The sequence below is a fragment of the Panulirus ornatus genome, chromosome 11, assembly GCF_036320965.1.
Source record: "Panulirus ornatus isolate Po-2019 chromosome 11, ASM3632096v1, whole genome shotgun sequence".
In the NCBI taxonomy this organism is placed as follows: Eukaryota; Metazoa; Arthropoda; class Malacostraca; order Decapoda; family Palinuridae; genus Panulirus; species Panulirus ornatus.
Genome location: NC_092234.1, coordinates 18,921,634 through 18,945,225, shown reverse-complemented (window position 1 = coordinate 18,945,225; position 23,592 = coordinate 18,921,634). Strand labels below are relative to the sequence as shown.

General features: G+C 42.4%; 1 protein-coding gene across 5 annotated transcripts in view; it reads left to right on the top strand.

Annotated features, from left to right (window-relative positions):
* Nucleotides 1–23,592, top strand: part of SMC5 (structural maintenance of chromosomes 5) — a 281,105-nt gene that overhangs the window by 180,097 nt on the left and 77,416 nt on the right. For all 5 annotated transcript variants that reach the window (XR_011713331.1, XM_071666709.1, XM_071666711.1 and 2 more), the window contains one exon: nt 20,934–21,088. Coding sequence is in view for 4 of the 5 variants with exons in the window: in XM_071666709.1 (XP_071522810.1) it covers nt 20,934–21,088 (155 nt within the window). In the remaining variant the exon portion in view is untranslated. The remainder of the gene's footprint in view (nt 1–20,933; nt 21,089–23,592) is intronic.

Here is a 23,592-nt window from a genome sequence, read left to right as displayed (position 1 = left end):
TTTTTTTTTTTTTTTTTTTTTTTTTTTTTTTATACTTTGTCGCTGTCTCCCGCGTTTGCGAGGTAGCGCAAGGAAACAGACGAAAGAAATGGCCCAACCCCCCCCCCCATACACATGTACATACACACGTCCACACACGCAAATATACATACCTACACAGCCTTCCATGGTTTACCCCAGACGCTTCACATGCCTTGCTTCAATCCACTGACAGCACGTCAACCCCTGTATACCACATGACTCCAATTCACTCTATTTCTTGCCCTCCTTTCACCCTCCTGCATGTTCAGGCCCCGATCACACAAAATCCTTTTCACTCCATCTTTCCACCTCCAATTTGGTCTCCCTCTTCTCCTCGTTCCCTCCACCTCCGACACATATATCCTCTTGGTCAATCTCTCCTCACTCATTCTCTCCATGTGCCCAAACCATTTCAAAACACCCTCTTCTGCTCTCTCAACCACGCTCTTTTTATTTCCACACATCTCTCTTACCCTTACGTTACTTACTCGATCAAACCACCTCACACCACACATTGTCCTCAAACATCTCATTTCCAGCACATCCATCCTCCTGCACACATCTCTATCCATAGCCCACGCCTCGCAACCATACAACATTGTTGGAACCACTATTCCCTCAAACATACCCATTTTTGCTTTCCGAGATAATGTTCTCGACTTCCACACATTTTTCAAGGCTCCCAAAATTTTCGCCCCCCTCCCCCACCCTATGATCCACTTCCGCTTCCATGGTTCCATCCGCTGACAGATCCACTCCCAGATATCTAAAACACTTCACTTCCTCCAGTTTTTCTCCATTCAAACTCACCTCCCAATTGACTTGACCCTCACCCCTACTGTACCTAATAACCTTGCTCTTATTCACATTTACTCTCAACTTTCTTCTTCCACACACTTTACCAAACTCAGTCACCAGCTTCTGCAGTTTCTCACATGAATCAGCCACCAGCGCTGTATCATCAGCGAACAACAACTGACTCACTTCCCAAGCTCTCTCATCCCCAACAGACTTCATACTTGCCCCTCTTTCCAGGACTCTTGCATTTACCTCCCTTACAACCCCATCCATAAACAAATTAAACAACCATGGAGACATCACACACCCCTGCCGCAAACCTACATTCACTGAGAACCAATCACTTTCCTCTCTTCCTACACGTACACATGCCTTACATCCTCGATAAAAACTTTTCACTGCTTCTAACAACTTGCCTCCCACACCATATATTCTTAATACCTTCCACAGAGCATCTCTATCAACTCTATCATATGCCTTCTCCAGATCCATAAATGCTACATACAAATCCATTTGCTTTTCTAAGTATTTCTCACATACATTCTTCAAAGCAAACACCTGGTCCACACATCCTCTACCACTTCTGAAACCGCACTGCTCTTCCCCAATCTGATGCTCTGTACATGCCTTCACCCTCTCAATCAATACCCTCCCATATAATTTACCAGGAATACTCAACAAACTTATACCTCTGTAATTTGAGCACTCACTCTTATCCCCTTTGCCTTTGTACAATGGCACTACGCACGCATTCCGCCAATCCTCAGGCACCTCACCATGAGTCATACATACATTAAATAACCTTACCAACCAGTCAACAATACAGTCACCCCCTTTCTTAATAAATTCCACTGCAATATAGTGATGGGTGATTTGAATGCAAAGGTGAGTAATGTGGCAGTTGAGGGAATAATTGGTATGCATGGGGTGTTCAGTGTTGTAAATGGAAATGGTGAAGAGCTTGTAGATTTATGTGCTGAAAAAGGACTGATGATTGGGAATACCTGGTTTAAAAAGCGAGATATACATAAGTATACTTATGTAAGTAGGAGAGATGGCCAGAGAGCGTTATTGGATTACGTGTTAATTGACAGGCGTGCGAAAGAGAGACTTTTGGATGTTAATGTGCTGAGAGGTGCAACTGGAGGGATGTCTGATCATTATCTTGTGGAGGCTAAGGTGAAGATTAGTATGGGTTTTCAGAAAAGAGGAGTGAATGTTGGGGTGAAGAAGGTGGTGAGAGTAAGTGAGCTTGGGAAGGAGACCTGTGTGGGGAAGTACCAGGAGAGACTGTGTACAGAATGGAAAAAGGTGAGAACAATGGAAGTAAGGGGAGTGGGGGAGGAATGGGATGTATTTAGGGAATCAGTGATGGATTGCGCAAAAGATGCTTGTGGCATGAGAAGAGTGGGAGGTGGGCTGTTTAGAAAGGGTAGTGAGTGGTGGGATGAAGAAGTAAGAGTATTAGTAAAAGAGAAGAGAGAGGCATTTGGACGATTTTTGCAGGGAAAAAATGCAATTGAGTGGGAGAAGTATAAAAGAAAGAGACAGGAGGTCAAGAGAAAGGTGCAAGAGGTGAAAAAAAGGGCAAATGAGAGTTGGGGTGAGAGACTATCAGTAAATTTTAGGGAGAATAAAAAGATGTTCTGGAAGGAGGTAAATAGGGTGCGTAAGACAAGGGAGCAAATGGGAACTTCAGTGAAGGGCGTAAATGGGGAGGTGATAACAAGTAGCGGTGATGTGAGAAGGAGATGGAATGAGTATTTTGAAGGTTTGTTGAATGTGTCTGATGACAGAGTGGCAGATATAGGGTGTTTTGGTCGAGGTGGTGTGCAAAGTGAGAGGGTTAGGGAAAATGATTTGGTAAACAGAGAAGAGGTAGTAAAAGCTTTGCGGAAGATGAAAGCCGGCAAGGCAGCAGGTTTGGATGGTATTGCAGTGGATATATATATATATATATATATATATATATATATATATATATATATATATATATATATATATATATATATATATATATATTTCATTATATTTAATTGCTGTTTCCGACATCAGCGAGGTAGCACCAGGAAAGAGACGAAGAATGGCCCATCCACTCACATACACTTGTATATATATACAGAAATGCCCAAACAAGCACATTCATTTATCATACTTTGTCACTGTCTCCTGTTTTAGGGAGGTAGTGCAAGAAAACAGACAAAAGAATGGCCCAACCCACCCACATACACATGTATATACATAAATGCCCACACATGCACATATACATAAATATACATTTCAGCATATACATACACAGACATATACATATATACACATGTACATATTCATACATGCTGCCTTCATCCATCCCCGCTGCCACCCCGCCACACATGAAATGGCACCCTCATCCCCCCGCATGCGTGCGAGGTAGTGCTAGGGAAAGACAGCAAAGGCCACAGTCATTCACACTCAGTCTCTAGCTGTCATGTGTAATGCACCGAAACCACAGGTCCCTTTCCACATCCAGGCCCCACAAAACTTTCCATGGTTTACCCCAGATGCTTCACATGCCCTGGTTCAATCCATTGACAGCTCGTCGACCCCGATATACCACATCGTTCCAATTCACTCTATTCCTTGCACACCTTTCACCCTCCTGTATGTTCAGACCCTGATCGCTCAAAATCTTTTTCACTCCATCCTTCCACCTCCATTTTGGTCTCCCACTTCTCCTTGCACCCTCCACCTCTGACACTTATATCTTTTGTCAATCTTTCCTCACTCATTCTCTCCATATGACCAAACCATTTCAATACACCCTCTTTTGCTCTCTCAACCATACTCTTTTTATTACCACACATCTCTCTTATCCTTTCGTTACTTACTCGATCAAACCACCTCACACCACATTGTCCTCACACATCTTATTTCCAACTCATCCACCCTCCTCTGCACTACCCTATCTGTAGCACATGCCTCACAACCATATAACATTGTTGTAACAACCATTCCTTCAAACATACCCATTTTTGCACTCCAATATAACATTCTCGCCTTTCAGACATTCTTCAGTGCTCCCAGAACCTTTGCCCCCTCCCCCACCCTGTGACTCACTTTGGCTTCCGTGGTTCCATCCGCTGCCAAATCCACTCCCAGATATCTAAAACACTTCACTTCCTCCAGTTTTTCTCCATTCAAACTTACCTCCCAGTTGACTTGTCCCTCAACCTTACTGAACCTGATAACCTTGCTCTTATTCACATTTACTCTCAGCTTTTATCTTTCACACTTTTTACCAAACTCAGTCACCAACTTATGCAGTTTCTCATCCAAATCAGCCACCAGTGCTGTATCATCAGCGAACAACAACCGACTCACTTCCCAAGCACTTTCATCCACAACAGACTGCATGCTTTCCCATCTCTCCGAAACTCTTGCATTCACCACCCTAACTACCCCATCCATAAACAAATTAACCATGGAGACATCATGCACCCCTGCCACAAACCGACATTCACTGGGAACCAATCACTTTCCTCTCTTCCCACTCATGCAAATGCCTTACATCCTAGATAAAAACTTTTCACTGCTTCAAACAACTTACCTCCCACACTATATACTCTTAATACCTTCCACAGAGCATCTCTATTAGCTCTGTTGTATGCCATCTCCAGATCCATAAATGCTACATACAAACCCATTTGTTTTTCTATGTATTTCTCACAAACACTCTTCAAAGCAAATACCTGATCCACACATTCTCTACCACTATTGAAACCACACTGCTCTTCCCCAGTCTGATGCTCAATACATGCCTTCACCCTCTCAATCAATACCCTCCCAAATAATTTCCCAGGAATCCTCAACAAACTTATACCTCTGTAATTTTAGCACTCACATTTATGTGGCACTATGCATGCATTCCACCAATCCTCAGGCACCCCACCATGAGTCATACGTACATTAAATATCCTTACCAACCAGTCAACAACACAGTCACGCCCTTTTTTAATAAATTCTACTGCAATACCATCCAAACCCACTGCCTTGCCGGCTTTCATCTTCCACAAAGCTTTTACTACCTCTTCTCCCAAACCCTCTCTTTTCGCACACCACCTCAACCAAAACACCCTATATCTGCCACTCTATCATCAAACACATTCAACAAACCTTCAAAATACTCACTCCAGCTCCTTCTCACATCACCACTGCTTGTTATTACCTCCCCATTAGACCTTTGCCAGTGTTCCCATTTGTTCTCTTGTCTTACGCACTTTATTTACCTCCTTCCAAATCATCTTTTTATTCTCCCTAAAATTTAATGATACTCTCTCACCCCAACTCTCATTTGCTCTATTTTTTACCTCTTGCAACTTTCTTTAGACCCCCTGCCTCTTTCTTTTATACATCTCCCAGTCATTTGCATTATTTCCCTGCAAAAATCATCCAAATGCCTCTCTCTTCTCTTTCACTAATAATCTTACTTCTTCATCCCACCACTCACTACCCTTTCTAATCTGCTCACTTCCCATGCTTCTCAAGCCACAAGCATCTTTTGTGCAAGCCATCACTGCTTCCCTAAATACAGCCCTTTCCTGCCCCACTTCCCTAACATATTTTACTCTCACCTTTTTCCATTTTTTTTTATTGTTATTATTATACTTTGTTGCTGTCTCCCATGTTAGCGAGGTAGCTTAAGGAAACAGATGAAAGAATACACATACCCATGCATAGATATAAACACATGTACATATTCATACTTGCTTCCCTTCATCCATTCCTGTCGCTACCCTGCCACACAGGAAATAGTGTCGCTGCCCCCTGCTTCAGCGAGGTAGCATTAGGAAAAGACAAAAAAGGCCACATTCGCTCATACTCAGTCTCTAGCTCTCATGTGTAATGCACAAAAACCACAGCTCCCTTTCCACATTCAGGATCCACAAAACTTTCCATGGTTTACCTCAGACATTTCACATGCCCTGGTTCAATCCATTGACAGCACATCGACCCCGGTATACCACGTCGTTCCAATTCAATCTATTCCTTGCATGCCTTTCACCCTCCTGTATGTTCAGGCCCCGATCGCTCAAAATCTTTTTCACTTTATCCTTCTACCTCCAATTTGGTCTCCTGCTTCTCCTTGTTCCCTCCACCTCTGACACATATATCCTCTTTGTCAATCTTTCCTCACTCATTCTCTCCATGTGACCAAACCATTTCAACATACCCTCTTCTGCTCTCTCAACCACACTCTTTTTATTACCACACACCTCTCTTACCCTTTCATTACTTACTCGATCAAACCACCTCACCCCACATAGTGTTCTCAGACATTTCATTTCCATCATGTCCTCCCTCCTCACAACCCTGTCTATATCCCATGCCTCAGAACCATATGACATTGTTGGAACCCCTGTTCCTTCAAACATTCCCATTTTTGCTCTCCGAGATAACATTCTCACCTTCCATACATTCTTCAACACCCAGAACCTTTGCCCCCTCCCTAATCCTGTGACTCACTTCCACTTCCATGGTTCCATCTGCTGCTAAATCCACTCCCAGATATCTAAAACACTTCACTTCCTCCTGTTTTTCTCCATTCAAGCTTATCTCCCAATTAACTTGTCCCTCAACCCTACTGAACCTAATATCCTTGCTCTTATTCACATTTGCTCTCAGCTTTCTTATTTCACACACTTTACCAAACTCAGTCACTTACTTCTGTAGTTTCTCACCTGAATCAGCCACCAGCGCTTTATCATCAGTGAACAACAACTGACACTTCCCAAGCCCCCTCATCCACAACAGACTGCATACTTGCCCTTAACTCCATAACTCTTGCATTCACCTTCCTAACCACCCCATCCATAAACAAATTTAACAATCATGGAGACATCATGCACCCCTGCCACAAATTGACATTCTTTGGGAACCAGTCACTTTCCTCTCTTCCTGCTCATGCACATGCATTACATCCTTGGTAAAAACTTTTCACTGCTTCTATCAGCTTGCCTCCCACTCCATATACTCTTAATACTTTCCACAAAGCATCTCTATCAACCCTATCATATACCTTCTCTAGATCCATAAATGCTACATACACATCCATTTGTTTTTCTAAGTGTATGTATATGTATGCATTCGTTGAAATGTATATGTATGTTTATGTGCCTGTATGGGCGTTTATGTATATATATGTGTATATGAGTGTTTAGGCCATTCTTCGTCTGTTTCCTTGTGCTACCTCGCTTGTGTGGGGAACAGTGATTAAGTATAAAAAAGGCCACATTCGCCCACACTCAGTCTCTAGCTCTCATGTGACATGCACAAAAACCACAGCTCCCTTTCCGCATCTAGGATCCACAAAACTTTCCATGGTTTACCTCAGACATTTCACATGCCCTGGTTCAATCCATTGACAGCACATCAACCCCGGTATACCACATCGTTCCATTTCAATCTATTCCTTGCACACCTTTCACCCTCCTGTATGTTCAGGCCCCGATCACTCAAAATCTTTTTCACTCCATACTTCTACCTTCATCATACTTCTACCTCTGATCATTATCTTGTGGAGGCTAAGGTGAAGATTTGTATGGATTTTCAGGTAAGAAGAGTGAATGTTGGGGTGAAGAGGGTGGTGAGAGTAAGTGAGCTTGGGAAGGAGACTTGTGTGAGGAAGTACCAGGAGAGACTGAGTACAGAATGGAAAAAGGTGAAAACAATGGAAGTAAGGGGAGTGGTGGAGGAATGGGATGTATTTAGGGAATCAGTGATGGAGTGCACAAAAGATGCTTGTGGCATGAGAAGCGTGGGAGGTGGGTTGATTAGAAAGGGTAGTGAGTGGTGGGATGAAGAAGTAAGATTATTGGTGAAAGAGAAGAGAGAGGCATTTGGACGATTTTTGCAGGGAAAAAATGCAATTGAGTGGGAGATGTATAAAAGAAAGAGACAGGAGGTCAAGAGAAAGGTGCAAGAGGTGAAAAAGAGGGCAAATGAGAGTTGGGGTGAGAGAGTATCATTAAATTTTAGGGAGAATAAAAAGATGTTCTGGAAGGAGGTAAATAAAGTGTGTAAGACAAGGGAGCAAATGGGAACTTTAGTGAAGGGCGCTAATGGGGAGGTGATAACAAGTAGTGGTGATGTAAGAAGGAGATGGAGTGAGTATTTTGAAGGTTTGTTGAATGTGTTTGATGATAGAGTGGTAGATATAGGGTGTTTTGGTCGAGGTGGTGTGCAAAGTTAGAGGGTTAGGGAAAATGATTTGGTAAACAGAGAAGAGATAGTAAAAGCTTTGCGGAAGATGAAAGCCGGCAAGGCAGCAGGTTTAGATGGTGTTGCAGTGGAATCTATTAAAAAAGGGGGTGACTGTATTGTTGACTGGTTGGTATTGTTGACTGATGTATGTATGACTCATAGTGAGGTGCCTGAGGATTGGCGGAATGCGTGCATAGTGCCATTGTACAAAGGCAAAGGGGATAAGAGTGAGTGCTCAAATTACAGAGGTATAAGTTTGTTGATGTCTCCATGGTTGTTTAATTTGTTTATGGATGGGGTTGTTAGGGAGGTGAATGCAAGAGTTTTGGAAAGAGGGGCAAGTATGAAGTCTGTTGTGGATGAGAGAGCTTGGGAAGTGAGTCAGTTGTTGTTCGCTGATGATACAGCGCTGGTGGCTGATTCATGTGAGAAACTGCAGAAGCTGGTGACTGAGTTTGGTAAAGTGTGTGAAAGAAGAAAGTTAAGAGTAAATGTGAATAAGAGCAAGGTTATTAGGTACAGTAGGGTTGAGGGTCAAGTCAATTGGGAGGTAAGTTTGAATGGAGAAAAACTGGAGGAAGTAAAGTGTTTTAGATATCTGGGAGTGGATCTGGCAGTGGATGGAACCATGGAAGCGGAAGTGAATCATAGGGTGGGGAAGGGGCGAAAATCCTGGGAGCCTTGAAGAATGTGTGGAAGTAGAGAACATTATCTCGGAAAGCAAAAATGGGTATGTTTGAAGGAATAGTGGTTCCAACAATGTTGTATGGTTGCGAGGTATGGGCTATGGATAGAGTTGTGCGCAGGAGGGTGGATGTGCTGGAAATGAGATGTTTGAGGACAATGTGTGGTGTGAGGTGGTTTGATCGAGTAAGTAATGTAAGGGTAAGAGAGATGTGTGGAAATAAAAAGAGCGTGGTTGAGAAAGCAGAAGAGGGTGTTTTGAAATGGTTTGGGCACATGGAGAGAATGAGTGAGGAAAGATTGACCAAGAGGATATATGTGTTGGAGGTGGAGGGAACGAGGAGAAGTGGGAGACCAAATTGGAGGTGGAAAGATGGAGTGAAAAAGATTTTGAGTGATTTGGGCCTGAACATGCAGGAGGGTGAAAGGCGGGCAAGGAATAGAGTGAATTGGATCGATGTGGTATACCGGGGTTGACGTGCTGTCAGTGGATTGAATCAGGGCATGTGAAGCGTCTGGGGTGAACCATGGAAAGTTGTGTAGGGCCTGGATTTGGAAAGGGAGCTGTGGTTTCGGGCATTATTGCATGACAGCTAGAGACTGAGTGTGAACGAATAGGGCCTCTGTTGTCTTTTCCTAGCGCTACCTCGCACACATGAGGGGGGAGGGGGATGGTATTCCATGTGTGGCGAGGTGGCGATGGAAATGAATAAAGGCAGACAGTGTGAATTGTGTGCATGGGTATATATGTATGTGTCTGTGTATGTATATATATGTGTACATTGAGATGTATAGGTATGTATATTTGCGTGTGTGGACGTGTATGTTGGTGGGTTGGGCCATTTCTTTCATCTGTTTCCTTGCGCTACCTTGCAAACGCGGGAGACAGCGACAAAGCAAAATAAATAAATAAAATATAAATAAATACTTTTACCTCCAATTTGGTCTCCTGCTTCTCCTCGTTCCCTCCACCTCTGACACATATATCCTCTTGTTCAATCTTTCCTCACTCATTCTCTCCATGTGATCAAACCATTTCAACACACCCTCTTCTGCTCTCTCAACCACACTCTTTTTATTACCACACATCTCTCTTACCCTTTCATTACTTACTCGATTGAACCGCCTCACCCCACATGTTGTTCTCAGACATTTCATTTCCATCATGTCCTTTTTCCTCCTCACAACCCTATCTATAGCCCATGCCTCAGAACCATATGACATTGTTGGAACCCCTATTCCTTCAAACATGCCCATTTTTGCTCTCCGAGATAACGTTCTCACCTCCCATACATTCTTCAGCACCCAGAACCTTCGCTCCCTCCCTAACCCTGTGACTAACTTCCATTTCCATGGTTCCATCTGCTGCTAAATCCACTCCCAGATATCTAAAACACTTCACTTCCTCCTGTTTTTCTCCATTCTAGCTTATCTCCCAGTTAGCTTGTCCCTCAACCCTACTGAACCAAATATCCTTGCTCTTATTCACATTTGCTCTCGGCTTTCTTCTTTCACACACTTTACCAAACTCAGTCACTTACTTCTGTAGTTTCTCACCTGAATCAACCACCAGCTCTGTATCATCAGCAAACAACAACTGACACTTCCCAAGCCCCCTCATCCACAACAGACTGCATACTTGCCCTTCACTCCATAACTCTTGCATTCACCTTCCTAACCACCCCATCCATAAACAAGTTAAACAACCATGGAGACATCATGCACCCCTGCCGCAAATTGACATTCTTTGGGAACCAGTCACTTTCCTCTCTTCCTACTCATACACATGCATTACATCCTTGGTAAAAACTTTTCACTGCTTCTATCAACTTGCCTCCCACTCCATATACTCTTAATACTTTCCACAAAGCATCTCTATCAACCCTATCATATGCCTTCTCTAGATCTATAAATGCTACATACACATCCATCTGTTTTTCCAAGTGTATGTATATGTATGCAATCATTGAAATGTATATGTATGTTTATGTGCCTGTATGGGCGTTTATGTATATATATATGTATATGAGTGTTTGGGTCATTCTTCGTCTGTTTACTTGCGCTACCTTGCCTGTGTGGGGAACAGCGATTAAGTATATAGATTAAGTTCGTGTAATTTTTAACAGGGTGATTAACCAGCCACCGAGGTTATCCGTGGTAGGGGAAGGTAAATCCACAATTATGAGTTGGTGAATAAAGTGATATACGTAGACTGACGACACGTGAGGCAATCACACAGGAGATGTATTAACACCACCATATATTTTTTTTTTTTTTTTTTTTTGCTTTGTCGCTGTCTCCCGCGTTTGCGAGGTAGCGCAAGGAAACAGACGAAAGAAATGGCCCAACCCACCCCCATACACATGTATATACATACGTCCACACACGCAAATATACATACCTACACAGCTATATATATATATATATATATATTTTTTTTTATACTTTGTCGCTGTCTCCCGCGTTTGCGAGGTAGCGCAAGGAAACAGACGAAAGAAATGGCCCAACCCCCCCCCCATACACATGTATATACATACGTCCACACACGCAAATATACATACCTACACAGCTTTCCATGGTTTACCCCAGACGCTTCACATGCCTTGATTCAATCCACTGACAGCACGTCAGCCCCGGTATACCACATCGCTCCAATTCACTCTATTCCTTGCCCTCCTTTCACCCTCCTGCATGTTCAGGCCCCGATCACACAAAATCTTTTTCACTCCATCTTTCCACCTCCAATTTGGTCGCCCTCTTCTCCTTGTTCCCTCCACCTCCGACACATATATCCTCTTGGTCAATCTTTCCTCACTCATCCTCTCCATGTGCCCAAACCACTTCAAAACACCCTCTTCTGCTCTCTCAACCACGCTCTTTTTATTTCCACACATCTCTCTTACCCTTACGTTACTCACTCGATCAAACCACCTCACACCACACATTGTCCTCAAACATCTCATTTCCAGCACATCCATCCTCCTGCGCACAACTCTATCCATAGCCCACGCCTCGCAACCATACAACATTGTTGGAACCACTATTCCTTCAAACATACCCATTTTTGCTTTCCGAGATAATGTTCTCGACTTCCACACATTCTTCAAGGCCCCCAGAATTTTCGCCCCCTCCCCCACCCTATGATCCACTTCCGCTTCCATGGTTCCATCCGCTGCCAGATCCACTCCCAGATATCTAAAACACTTCACTTCCTCCAGTTTTTCTCCATTCAAACTCACCTCCCAATTGACTTGACCCTCAACCCTACTGTACCTAATAACCTTGCTCTTATTCACATTTACTCTTAACTTTCTTCTTCCACACACTTTACCAAACTCAGTCACCAGCTTCTGCAGTTTCACACATGAATCAGCCACCAGCGCTGTGTCATCAGCGAACAACAACTGACTCACTTCCAAAGCTCTCTCATCCCCAACAGACTTCATACTTGCCCCTCTTTCCAAAACTCCAAAACCATATATATATATATATATATATATATATATATATATATATATATATTTTATCCCTGGGGATAGGGGAGAAAGAATACTTCCCACGTATTCCCTGCGTGTCGTAGAAGGCGACTAAAAGGGGAGGGAGCGGGTGGCTGGAAATCCTCCCCTTTCTTGTTTTTTTTAATTTTCCAAAAGAAGGAACAGAGAAGGGGGTCAGGTGAGGATATTCTCTCTAAGGCCCAGTTCTCTGTTCTTAATGCTACCTCGCTAACGCGGGAAATGGCAAATAGTATGAAAAAAAAAAAAAAAAATATATATATATATATATATATATATATATATATATATATATATATATATATATATTTATTTATTTATATTTAATATACTTTGTCGCTGTCTCCCGCGTTTGCGAGGTAGCGCAAGGAAACAGACGAAAGAAATGGCCCAACCCCCCCCCCCCCATACACATGTATATACATACGTCCACACACGCAAATATACATACCTACACAGCTTTCCATGGTTTACCCCAGACGCTTCACATGCCCTGCTTCAATCCACTGACAGCACGTCAACCCCGGTATACCACATCGCTCCAATTCACTCTATTCCTTGCCCTCCTTTCACCCTCCTGCATGTTCAGGCCCCGATCACACAAAATCTTTTTCACTCCATCTTTCCACCTCCAATTTGGTCTCCCTCTTCTCCTTGTTCCCTCCACCTCCGACACATATATCCTCTTGGTCAATCTTTCCTCACTCATCCTCTCCATGTGCCCATATATATTTATTTTTATTATCTTTTTATTTTGCTTTGTCGCTGTCTCCCGCGTTTGCGAGGTAGCGCAAGGAAACAGACGAAAGAAATGGCCCAGCCCACCCCCATGCACGTGTGTGTGCGTGCGCGTCCACACACGCAGATATACATGCCTGTGCATATCGATGTGCACATGTATGTACACACTCAGACACATACATATGTACCCATGCACTCAGTTCACGCTGTCTGCCTTTATTTGTTTCTCGTCGCCACCTCGCCACACATGCCTTTATTAATATATATATATATATATATATATATATATATATATATATATATATATATATATATATATATATATATATGTGTGTGTGTGTGTGTGTGTGTGTGTGTATACATATATACAATCCTTATCATGCCCTCGTGCCAAGGTAGCGCTGGGACACGCCGGGACTAACAGTCCCCCACACTGATGGCCAAAAAACCCCACCTCACTTAATCTGTAAGCCAATAAACCTTGTATACATCAGACCCTAATGCACACTTCTTGCTCGCTATTCATATGCACAACTTATGACTCGTTTTTTTCATTTCTCCTCGCCCATCACTCTCCATCTCTCATTAATAACACTTAATTACTTACGCATGTAAGTGGTCAAATTATGATGGCCATTATTTGGCCTTTATTTATTTATTTATCTCCTCCCTCCTCCCCCTCCACCCCCCACACTTCATTTGCGTCACAGATACAGACGTCGAACGAGCGTTAATTCCGGGTTATAAAGTGGGACGTGTAATGGAGCGTGGACACCATTAGTTAAACCCGGGTATCGTGTGGGTGTTAGGGACGTAGAGCGTAGAGAGAGAGAGAGAGAGGAGAGAGAGAGAGAGAGAGAGAGAGAGAGAGAGAGAGAGAGAGAGAGAGAGAGAGAGAGGAATGACGATCGTCCAGTTATACATTTATTGAGATTTTTTTTTTTTTTTTTTTTTATACTTTGTCGCTGTCTCCCGCGTTTGCGAGGTAGTGCAAGGAAACAGACGAAAGAAATGGCCCCCCCCCCATACACATGTATATACATACGTCCACACACGCAAATATACATACCTACACAGCTTTCCATGGTTTACCCCAGACGCTTCACATGCCTTGATTCAATCCACTGACAGCACGTCAACCCCGGTATACCACATCGCTCCAATTCACTCTATTCCTTGCCCTCCTTTCACCCTCCTGCATGTTCAGGCCCCGATCACACAAAATCTTTTTCACTCCATCTTTCCACCTCCAATTTGGTCTCCCTCTTCTCCTTGCTCCCTCCACCTCCGACACATATATCCTCTTGGTCAATCTTTCCTCACTCATCCTCTCCATGTGCCCAAACCACTTCAAAACACCCTCTTCTGCTCTCTCAACCACGCTCTTTTTATTTCCACACATCTCTCTTACCCTTACGTTACTCACTCGATCAAACCACCTCACACCACACATTGTCCTCAAACATCTCATTTCCAGCACATCCATCCTCCTGCGCACAACTCTATCCATAGCCCACGCCTCGCAACCATACAACATTGTTGGAACCACTATTCCTTCAAACATACCCATTTTTGCTTTCCGAGATAATGTTCTCGACTTCCACACATTCTTCAAGGCCCCCAGAATTTTCGCCCCCTCCCCCACCCTATGATCCACTTCCGCTTCCATGGTTCCATCCGCTGCCAGATCCACTCCCAGATATCTAAAACACTTCACTTCCACCAGTTTTTCTCCATTCAAACTCACCTCCCAATTTACTTGACCCTCAACCCTACTGTACCTAATAACCTTGCTCTTATTCACATTTACTCTGAACTTTCTTCTTCCACACACTTTACCAAACTCAGTCACCAGCTTCTGCAGTTTCTCACATGAATCAGCCACCAGCGCTGTATCATCAGCGAACAACAACTGACTCACTTCCCAAGCTCTCTCATCCCCAACAGACTTCATACTTGCCCCTCTTTCCAAAACTCTTGCATTTACCTCCCTAACAACCCCATCCATAAACAAATTAAACAACCATGGAGACATCACACACCCCTGCCGCAAACCTACATTCACTGAGAACCAATCACTTTCCTCTCTTCCTACACGTACACATGCCTTACATCCTCGATAAAAACTTTTCACTGCTTCTAACAACTTTCCTCCCACACCATATATTCTTAATACCTTCCACAGAGCATCTCTATCAACTCTTATCATATGCCTTCTCCAGATCCATAAATGCTACATACAAATCCATTTGCTTTTCTAAGTATTTCTCACATACATTCTTCAAAGCAAACACCTGATCCACACATCCTCTACCACTTCTGAAACCACACTGCTCTTCCCCAATCTGATGCTCTGTACATGCCTTCACCCTCTCAATCAATACCCTCCCATATAATTTACCAGGAATACTCAACAAACTTATACCTCTGTAATTTGAGCACTCACTCTTATCCCCTTTGCCTTTGTACAATGGCACTATGCACGCATTCCGCCAATCCTCAGGAACCTCACCATGAGTCATACATACATTAAATAACCTTACCAACCAGTCAACAATACAGTCACCCCCTTTTTTAATAAATTCCACTGCAATACCATCCAAACCTGCTGCCTTGCCGGCTTTCATCTTCCGCAAAGCTTTCACTACCTCTTCTCTGTTTACCAAATCATTTTCCCTAACCCTCTCACTTTGCACACCACCTCGACCAAAACACCCTATATCTGCCACTCTATCATCAAACACATTCAACAAACCTTCAAAATACTCACTCCATCTCCTTCTCACATCACCACTACTTGTTATCACCTCCCCATTTGCGCCCTTCACTGAAGTTCCCATTTGCTCCCTTGTCTTACGCACTTTATTTACCTCCTTCCAGAACATCTTTTTATTCTCCCTAAAATTTAATGATACTCTCTCACCCCAACTCTCATTTGGCCTTTTTTTCACCTCTTGCACCTTTCTCTTGACCTCCTGTCTCTTTCTTTTATACATCTCCCACTCAATTGCATTTTTTCCCTGCAAAAATCGTCCAAATGCCTCTCTCTTCTCTTTCACTAATACTCTTACTTCTTCATCCCACCACTCACTACCCTTTCTAATCAACCCACCTCCCACTCTTCTCATGCCACAAGCATCTTTTGCGCAATCCATCACTGATTCCCTAAATACATCCCATTCCTCCCCCACTCCCCTTGCTTCCATTGTTCTCACCTTTTTCCATTCTGTACTCAGTCTCTCCTGGTACTTCCTCACACAGGTCTCCTTCTCAAGCTCACTTACTCTCACCACCCTCTTCACCCCAACATTCACTCTTCTTTTCTGAAAACCCATACAAATCTTCACCTTAGCCTCCACAAGATAATGATCAGACATCCCTCCAGTTGCACCTCTCAGCACATTAACATCCAAAAGTCTCTCTTTCGCACGCCTGTCAATTAACACGTAATCCAATAACGCTCTCTGGCCATCTCTCCTACTTACATAAGTATACTTATGTATATCTCGCTTTTTAAACCAGGTATTCCCAATCATCAGTCCTTTTTCAGCACATAAATCTACAAGCTCTTCACCATTTCCATTTACAACACTGAACACCCCATGTATACCAATTATTCCCTCAACTGCCACATTACTCACCTTTGCATTCAAATCACCCATCACTATAACCCGGTCTCGTGCATCAAAACCACTAACACACTCATTCAGCTGCTCCCAAAACACTTGCCTCTCTTGATCTTTCTTCTCATGCCCAGGTGCATATGCACCAATAATCACCCACCTCTCTCCATCAACTTTCAGTTTTACCCATATTAATCGAGAATTTACTTTCTTACACTCTATCACATACTCCCACCACTCCTGTTTCAGGAGTATTGCTACTCCTTCCCTTGCTCTTGTCCTCTCACTAACCCCTGACTTTACTCCCCAGACATTCCCAAACCACTCTTCCCCTTTACCCTTGAGCTTCGTTTCACTCTGAGCCAAAACATCCAGGTTCCTTTCCTCAAACATACTACCTATCTCTCCTTTTTTCACATCTTGGTTACATCCACACACATTTAGGCACCCCACTCTGAGCCTTCGAGGAGGATGAGCACTCCCCGCGTGACTCCTTCTTCTGTTTCCCATTTTAGAAAGTTAATACAAGGAGGGGAGGATTTCCGGCCCCCCGCTCCCGTCCCCCCCAGTCGCCCTCTACGACACGCGAGGAACACGCGTAATTGTTAAGGTGACTTGAAATTCATTTGCGTGTGACTATGTCCTTAACTATATCCGGGTCAAGATATCCGTCGTTGTGTTTCGTTTAGGCAAGTTTCGTAAAGAACAGTAGGAGGAGCATACGAAGACTCATACAGAATAGTATAGAGGATAGGCTGAAGGGAAATAGGTGGATTGTAATACGACACGGCCATGATGATCAGCAGTGAAGGGTAGGTAGCGATGATTGATGAATAGGGAATAGGAGGGTTAGGTGATGAAAAAGGGGGCAGGATAGAACTCTCTCTCTCTCTCTCTCTCTCTCTCTCTCTCTCTCTCTCTCTCTCTCTCTCTCTCTCTCTCTCTCTCTCTCTCTCTCTCTCTCTCTCTCTACGATTGGTTGGTCACCTGGCTACTCTGTGTGCATTAAGAGAGAGAGAGAGGGGGGGGGGGGAGAGACAGAGAGGGAGGGAGAGAGAGAGGCTGAAAATCTGGCGCGTGTTGGGGCAGGTGGTGTGTGTGTGTGTGTGTGTATGTGGGCCAATACCCGCTAGACAAGTAAGGGGTGTGGGTGCCCGCACTGACCAGCCCTCACACCACCTGCCTCTACCCCCTGCCCTTGCCCTCACCCAGGTGGCTCAAACCACTCCTCCCCTCCCCACCACCACGACCACCACTACCACTATTTGCCACAGTACCATCACCACACGCCATCCCTACCACTCGAGTCGCACTCCATAACACAGCGGATCAGATACCACACCAGCATGACCCCGTCTGGTGTATAACAAAGCAACGTCTTGAGAACCTAGCATAGCCATGGCTAGGTTACGGAAGCCGAGGTTAAGGGGATTATAACACAGGAGGGCGTTAACAACCTAGCAGTATTATGGCTAGGTCACGAGAGGTGGGGGTTATGTGGATTATAACATAGCAGAGAATAAACGACTCAACAACACGTTGGCTAAATCGCGGATGGTTATATGAATTATGTATATATATATATATATATATATATATATATATATATATATATATATATATATATATATATATATATATATGTTATCCCTGGGGATAGGGGAGAAAGAATACTTCCCACGTATTCCCTGCGTGTCGTAGAAGGCGACTAAAAGGGGAGGGAGCGGGGGGGCTGGAAATCCTCCCCTCTCACTTTTTTTTAATTTTCCAAAAGAAGGAACAGAGAAGGGGGCCAGGTGAGGATATTCCCTCAATGGCCCAGTCCTCTGTTCGTAACGCTACCTCTCTAACGCGGGAAATGGCGAATAGTTTGAAAAAAAAAAATGTTTGTATATGCATATATATGTGTATGAGAGTGAATTGGTCTTTCTTTGACTGTTTCCTGGCACTATTGTGCTAATGGGAAACAATAATTAAGTATAAACCACTCGGGGCGAGCGCAAGGAGGACCGCCAATGTCACCTGCACTTCCTTTCCTACTACGTGTGTGTCTGTCACCGCCGGTCATTCATGCGTGTCATCATGCACCACGTGAGTCTCGAAGGCGATGACTTTCAAGACTGAACGAGAGCGAACGTACGGGCGGTTGACTGCACCGAGAGTGTGTAGTTGTAGCCATTTTGATTTTTACCGCAAGAGCGGCTGTCATATTGTGCACTCCTACCCATCCCGTGGGCGGTGGCGCAAAAGAGGATACGGAGAGCACCAAACGTCCAGCGACTAGACTGCTGACCATCAGTGATTGAAAGACATTATAGGGTACAGGATAACATGGTTTGGGCAACACGCTGAAAAATTTGACAGTGTACATGGTAAGTGAATTTACCGCAGCTGAACAACACTGGCTGGATTACATATCAAGTGATTTTGTTGGCAAAGTTTATCCAGAGGAGAAGCAAACCCTCATCATGTATTTACATCCCAGCCGAAGTCGGCCGACAACACAAGGTGTCTACTACTAATCCTATAGGTGGAATTATATATATATATATATATATATATATATATATATATATATATATATATATATATATATATATATATATATATATATATATATAAAGCATCCTCCTCGAAGGCTCAGAGTGGGGTGCCTAAATGTGTGTGGATGTAACCAAGATGTGAAGACCCTTACTGGAAAAACAATCACTCTTGAAGTAGAACCTTCAGACACAATTGAAAATGTGAAGGAAAATAGTGAAATTGGAGAAAAATGTAGCTTAGACATTGAAGCTTATTAATACAGTGGTTAAATTGATGAGAACTGCTATTGACGTTTGTGTAAATAAATTATACATTTACTTTTTTCCATAGCCAGAGGTTGAACCATTATGTGACATTCATTTTTTTCATTCATTTCAAGCTAGAAGTTTCAGTTTTCTAAATTGTTTCTTACATTTTTCATATGTATATATATGTATGTGTGTGTGTGTATGTGCGTATGTATGTGTATGTGTGTGTATGTGTATATGTATATATATATATGTATATTATCCCTGGGGATAGGGGTGAAAGAATACTTCCCACGTATTCCTCGCGTGTCGTAGAAAGCGACTAGAGGGGACGGGAGCGGGGGGCTAGAAATCCTCCCCTCCTTGTATTAACTTTCTAAAATGGGAAACAGAAGAAGGAGTCACGCGGGGAGTGTTCATCCTCCTCGAAGGCTCAGAGTGGGGTGCCTAAATGTGTGTGGATGTAACCAAGATGTGAAAAAAGGAAAGATAGGTAGTATGTTTGAGGAAAGGAACCTGGATGTTTTGGCTCTGAGTGAAACGAAGCTCAAGGGTAAAGGGGAAGAGTGGTTTGGGAATGTCTGGGGAGTAAAGTCAGGGGTCAGAGGTAGCGCAAGGAAACAGACGAAAGAAATGGCCCAACCCACCCCCTTACACATGTATATACATACACGTCCACACACGCAAATATACATACCCATACATCTCAATGTACACATATATATACACACACAGACACATACATATATACACATGCACACAATTCACACTGTCTGCCTTTATTCATTCCCATCGCCACTGCCTCACCTACTATTCATTTTATTTGGAATGTGGATGGATTGATGATTGATATGGAATGGTTATTTAGTATCTGGCTGTGGGATCTTTACTAATATTGGATGTGCTTGAGTATGTGCTTAATTGTAGAGAAAGTAAAGGTTTTATTTTTGGTTTTGAAGAAGGATTCTGGAAAAGAAAAATTTGAAGTGTGGACTTAATTACAAATGTTTTATGCTTGTAATGTTTTAATAATCCTTTTCATCCATTAGAAAAGTGCTTAGACTTGTTTGTTAATAAGATATGTTTCAGATCTGTTGTTTGAGAATGGAAGAACACAACCCAAATTCATATAATTTTGTCCATGGGAAACCCGTTTTTATTCATGTCACTTTGCTGAAAATCCATTTTCCAGGAATTCATTGTTGATTTTGATTAAGGACTCTTTGTACAAGTGTATAAAGAGGTACTTTGTTTACCAAGATATCAGTTACAGTTTCGAGTGTACACCCTTAAAATAATGTATACCATATTACTTTTTGTGATTTTGTATCCACATTGTTTATCCTTTTTTTGGGTAGGTATCATGGCCATCTCTAGCCAAACTTGGTAAGTTGCAGTATAGTGGTCATGTAAAAATGCAGAGAGCAGTATGCAAATGAGGTAACCACATTACTCAGGCATCATCACTTGTGCTCTTGCAGTTGACTGTGCTTATACTGTTGTATATTAATCTCCCACAGACAATATGGATTTGAGACATACATGCTGGATTGTATTGATGCCCCTCCTGCTGTTTTATCCCATCTGTGTCGCAGTTATAGAATACATCGGATACCCATAGCTGAGAAGGGAGACTATGGTAATGTCCCTAACGAGCTGACCTTCTTTTACATTGGTAAGTAAATATGCTGCAAAATTTTTACAAATAATCTACACCTTATATCATCTTTAGCTTATAAGGACATTGTTCCCCTGCATAACCATAACTCTTTTACCAGAATTTCACTATGGAAATTTATTGACCTTACTATTTTCTGTGTATATGTAAGGGAAAATGTAACTTTTTAAACCTTATATGACTGCTTATAAAGGAGATAGATAGAACAAATCATTAGTCATCCACTGTAAACTACAGCATTGGACATACACTTCTCTCTCGATATTTCACCACTAAGTTGACTTTCTGATATGACTGAAAGGCTGCTTTGCATTGTTACTATGCTGAATTTAGTTAAAGAGGAATTGTAGTATTGTAAGATTAGAACATTGAAAATAAGTTATGTGAGATGGAAAGCCCGAATAAAGAGGGAGTAAGGAAGGTGGACAAGTGTGTTGGTGTGCTTCCTTCCTTCTCCATGAACACACTCTTCTGCTACAGTTAACACATATACCACCGCTAAATTGATTTAAATTACGAGTAAATGCTGTGCCTTGTTACTGTGCTGTAATGTTTTTAGTCATACAACAATGAAGTATAGTAAACATCTGCTGGAATTCAGCTTTTAATGTAGCGTTTGAACCCCAATGAAGTAAGTTTGGGATCTAACACACATTTCTGTAGAAGTTCAGTACACTACAAATTTAGTCCAGTAAGCTAAGGAGCCATCAGATTAAGTTGTAATTAAGATGTAATGGAACAGTCTGTCTGTTGTGGACCTCATTCTGGGATGCTGGTTACTAGGAATACATGTGACAACCTGTAACAAATCACCCCAGAAATTTTTTCTTATTTTACTAACACAATGTTTTCTCTTCAAACACTTACGTTTGCTAACATTCCTGGCTGAAGAGTTCCTCTCATGGGATGCAGACAACCTCTAATCCAACTTGAGCCTGGTCTTCTGTATGCATTTTCTTTTTAAGATAAAGAATGAATGCTCCTCAACCAGAATTTCTGCTCTTGTGTAGGACTATCCTCACTATATCACTTTGCACAGCATTTTCAAAGATTCATCCTCCTCTGTATGTCTGAATTTCTTTAGTTCTGTTCTCACTCACCATCTGATTGGCCTGGTTACTCATTATCTCAAACATGTTAACTGTTATGAGATCTTTCACACAGGCAGGTAGATATACATGGCTAAGAGTATCTGCCAAAACTACTTTTTTCCTTTAATATATATCTCATAAACTGTGATATTGGAAATGTAGTAGCATTCTTTGTAGTTGTGCTGGTGCAGCTTTCAAGGTACTCCTAAAGATGGATTCCAAAGGTTGGTGGTTCATCTGTAATGTGTCTTTTGTGTCAAAACTAGCATAATTTAAGAATTTGCAAGCAGTCACAATAGAAAAACACTCTCTGCATACTGTTGGCCAGCATTTGTGGAGCACAAGATGCAAATAAGACTGGCTGACCCCCTAGATAAGCATGGTGCCTAGTCTAGTTTATAATGAACCACACTGCACAGTAACTGCCACAGTATCATAGACGGGTGCTGCTACAACAGCTCTATTAGCATCATCAGATGCTTCCCATTAAGCCTACTGTAACACAAACATCGTATTCTTTTATGAGATTTGGTCATGTTTGCCTTTTTAGAGAAAAAATTGGACATGTACTGAAGAAATGCTGTACACCTGATACATCAATCCTAGCAGGGATTTTCCTCAACGCTAATAAGACTACAGTAACACAAACATTGTATTTTTTTTACATCTGTCCTATTAGAGGTTTGGTTATGTTTGCCAGATTAGAAAACAATTGGACATGTACTGAATCATTCTTAAGAAATGCTGTACATCTGATACATCAGTCATAGCATGTATTTTCCTAAGGCCACAACTTTCTGAAATGCAAGCTTAACTCCCTTCAGCTTAACTATATAACTAGTAAAGGGTACTACTCTAAGGCTGAGCCTGGAAATGTTTGCAGTTTCTTATCATGGATCAGATTCACATCTTTTTCTGTTTTACCACAACCTAAAGAATGATAGCAAATACTGATTCAGTTCTTGGTAAACCTTTTTATTAGCTGATGCATGTAACATTGGAAAACTTCAGTTTCTGAACTGATTCCAAATGATATCCAGAGCCATCTGCATTTGCCGAAGGAGATAATGAATGTAATCAAATAGGTGCTCAGATCTTTTAGTTGTGTGTACCAAAAACCCTTCTTCTTATCCAGAATTCTAAAAACTCATGCTTCTAATGGTCTTGTGATGATGTCCTCAATAACTGACAGAGATAATGCTCACTTCAGATTGCCTTATTTATATCTTTCAGATTAAGACAAATCAGTAGCTTTCCATTTTTCTTTTTCACCCCAACCAGTGATGACACCCAGTTGGTTGGCATATCAACTTTAGAAATGATTCCCGGGTCTTCCACAGGTCTTTTACAGCTGAGAACATATAGCTGCTGCTACTCAACATATATGGTTCATGAAGCTGCTTCTCTGAG